Here is a 3,578-nt window from a genome sequence, read left to right as displayed (position 1 = left end):
GAATTGATGTTGGATGGGTAATGAGTTGATTAAGAGCATCCCTGAGAAGGTGGTTGTTTGTGGATGAAGAATTGGAAATACCCTGGCCATGTGAATATGCCAAACAGAAACTGCCCATGCCATGGGTCCATTGCCACAACGTGGGCAGCTGGTGAGGATGGAATTCTGAACCTCTGCTCTGCTCTGCTCTGCTCTGCTCTGCTCTGCTCTGCTCTGCTCTGCTCTGCTCTGGTGAGACTGGAGCTCTGTGCTTGGCTCTGGAGCCTCAAGGGTAAGGACCCACTCACGTGGATCTGCATATGGGCTAAAGAGATAAAGAGAAACCAGAGCAACTACTGTGCAGCCAACGTAAAAACATGGCCCAGGAGGGGCTTGTGTCAGAGACAGGGACAGATCTGCCTCAGTGTTTCCAGGAGCAGGATCAAGCAAGTGAAGGGTTTGTGGGATGCACTGAAAGAGCAAAGTGTGCCAATGTGTGCCAGTGAAAGAAAAGGAGACATCACAATGCTGCAATGCAAGAGAATTTTATTGAGGCAAAAGAACAATGAGAGGTCATGAGCGGCAAGAGGAAGGGAAATGGTCTGAGGTGCAAGTAGGGCAACCATCAGCCAAAGTCCTTTGTTTGCAGGTGGTTAGGCAAGAGCATCAAGGCTTTCCTTCTTTGCAGTAGAAGCAACCTGACAGTGAAGGTTCCCGAGGGTCTCTGTCTTCGGAGAAGGGATTTGAAGCAGAGGGGACTTGACATAGCTGAAAGAGACTGGGAGAAGAGGAGGAGGCAGGTGGGCCATGTTGCCAAGGCAGCCCACGCTGGCTACTTGGCTACTGTCTTGTTCTGAGGCTTGAGAGCAGGAGCTGGAGGCCCTGAGCTGGTTGACAGCTTTGGCCTAGAGAGGCATCCACAGCATCTGAGATGTGCTCCAGGGAGTGGAAGGTTGGATTCAGGGTTGCTGCTGAGGGCCCTTAGCAGTTGTAGCCACCCCTTCTGCCATAGCAGCCCAGGCCTCCCAGCCCATAGCCACAGCCCAGCCCGTAGCCAAATCCACGGCCATAGCCAAGGCCGTAGCCAAAGCCACCAAATCCACCAAATCCACCCGAGATGGGCTGTCCCTGCACACTGAGTTCAGTGCCCACGGCAGCCGAGGAGGTGGATCCAACAGCGGTGTTCTGGGGGAAGGAGGTCATGATGGGTCCTGGCAGGGTGACCAGCACAGGGGCAGGGTCGATGATGACACGGGAATCCTGGCATTGCAGGGCACAGGGCTCGTTGCAGCTGTTGGCCAGCGGGGTGGGTCCGCAGGGACGGCAGATGTTGTTGCAGGCCATGGGTGTGGTGTGGAGGGTCCCTGGAAGAGAGGAGGTGAGGCAGGGCAGGGGTGAGGGGTTCAAGGGGTGGTGATTCAGGAGGGTGAGGGAGTGTGGAGGCTGTTGTGGGACTATGGGGAGGCATGAAGGCTGCTGAGCCTGGGGCTGAGTGTGCTTGCAGAGAGGGGCTAGGGGGTAGGGGCAGGAGGGTCAGGGGTTTGAGGCTCACCTGGTTGTGGGAATAGGAGAAGGAGAAGGCTTGAGAAGTGTGTGAGGGAGAGAGGCTCTGGGCTGGCTTTTATGCTGGTCCTGGAGGGGTGGGACAGCCTTGTCCCATGGCCCTGGGGCATTTTGGAGTCAGCATCTCTTTGCTGGCCCAGCCTGGTGAGTCGTGATGTGGAGAGTATTTTCCTTCACAGAATTCTGCAGTGTCATGACCGATTCTTGAGGCCGCGTCCATCTGACCTTGGCGGCAGCTTTAAGGTGAGCACTGGTATTTGGGCAGATTTGATTGTTCAGTGTGTGTCAGGGCGAGCTCAATAAACAACCAGAGCCCAAGGGAGTTGTGATATCATCAGTGAGGTAATTTTGTGGCAGTTGCGTGCTTTGTTTTGTGGGTGCCTTTTGAAGACTGGGATTCTTTTCTTTGCCACTGGATGTCCATCTGTCATTGTGTTTCTCCCAGGAATGCTGAGGGAGCTGCTATGTCCTGGGGAGGTCACTCTGCAATAACTTGGAAATGTTATGGTACGTAGGAGTGTTCCTAAGGATGAAAGAGGGCTCATGGCCTTGTGTCTTGAATTGGATCAAGAGAGAACATCTGGAAAAGTAGAGGTTTGTCTGGTTTAACTTGTTCTGGTGTCATGGTCCATTTGAATTTCTCATCTTTACACGACATTGCACTCTGTCATTTAAAGTGTATTCCTTGACCTCATTAAGAAATCTATTAAACAAAGACCCAACCCAGCTTGATCCATTTTCTCCCTGGCTGGTCTGTGATGTCCATGCCTTTATTTCACATTCAAGTCATAAGGTTTCATATCTCATATCCATTTATTCTTAATAACCTGTTCCTGGAGCAAAACCCAGAAACCCAGTAATTACTAATGGTTGGTCAGTGTAGTCCTCTTCCATCCTCTGTCATGGTGTGGGTGTTCCTTTGTGGAATTCTGCAACTCTATGTCCTCCTTTTGAGGCCATGTCCATCTGACCTTGGTGGCAGATTTTAAGTGTCTTAGAGGTTAAGGGCAGGTGTTGATGGCATGTGTCATGGTGGGCTGAAGACATGTCCAAAGCCTTGGAGTGATGGGGTGTCATCAGTGAGGTCACCCCATGGCACCGGTGCGTCCTGGTTTTTGGGTGCATTGTGAAGTGGGGCTCCAAACCATCACAGCTCTGTCAGAACTGTCTGGTTTTGCAGGAGAACTTCTTGTGAGAAACAGCCCTTTCCATGATGTTCTCTCCATCCCCACCATGTTGCCAATATTCAGAGCCTGTCTATATTCCTAGCCTTTCCAGCTGGATATGGGAAATCGATCCTTGTGATTTAGGAAGGCCTTCCATGTTCCCCAAAATCTTGAGTTGGTTCATCTGTAGCACTCATCTCAGCTGGGACCAGCCAGGTCACACTGGGTGGTCCCAGTGGCTGTGACTGACCAATGGAAAGGAAAACTGGTGAAGGATAAGGAGGAAAAGATGCATGAGGAGCACAGCTCCCCATCTATTGATTAGTCCTCACTTGAAACCCATGTGCCTGAGCTTTAGAAAGGTTGAGGGAGTGCACTATCCTGGTTCCCACCACTAGCAGGGCTCACTGGTGGGACAAGGATGTGGACATGGTTGACCGAAAGTGCTGCAGAGACACAATGACATTGACAGGACGGGGGGTATCCTCAAAACAAGGAAAATGGTGAGAAAACTGTGAGTAATTTTCAGGGAGGAGACAAGAATGCAAATGGGAGATGAGATCAATATGCCATGGTATGATCTCACTGACAATGCTCCAATTATCCTAAGATTCAGCTGAGTCTTCTACACATCTGACACACGGCATAAACAACAATATAATCATCACCAGTTCTCCCAATTAAGATGTTCTACCACATTAAGATGAACACAGCCTCAAGGGAAGAGCAAGGAATTGCACAACTTCAGGAAGAAAAACACTCCCCCATCATAAGACTTGCCAGCCTGGGGTAGCCAAGAGCTGATCCCTCCAAAATGCCCCAAGGCCATGGGACAAGGCTGTCCCGCCCCTCCAGGACCAGCATAAAAGC

At 51.1% G+C, this 3,578-nt stretch overlaps 1 protein-coding gene across 1 annotated transcript; it reads right to left on the bottom strand.

Moving 5' to 3' along the window:
- Positions 1-937: 937 nt before the first annotated feature.
- On the bottom strand, positions 938-1,334 carry LOC107199179 (feather beta keratin-like). Its single transcript, XM_015616519.3, has one exon. The coding sequence runs from the start codon at positions 1,321-1,323 to the stop codon at positions 961-963; it is 363 nt and encodes a 120-aa protein (XP_015472005.1). The 5' UTR covers positions 1,324-1,334; the 3' UTR covers positions 938-960.
- Between the last annotated feature and the right edge of the window lie 2,244 nt (positions 1,335-3,578).

The sequence above is a fragment of the Parus major genome, unplaced genomic scaffold (genome assembly GCF_001522545.3).
Source record: "Parus major isolate Abel unplaced genomic scaffold, Parus_major1.1 Scaffold479, whole genome shotgun sequence".
Taxonomy (NCBI): Eukaryota; Metazoa; Chordata; class Aves; order Passeriformes; family Paridae; genus Parus; species Parus major.
Note: the sequence above shows the minus strand (reverse complement) of the source record. Positions and strands in the feature narration are given on the sequence as shown.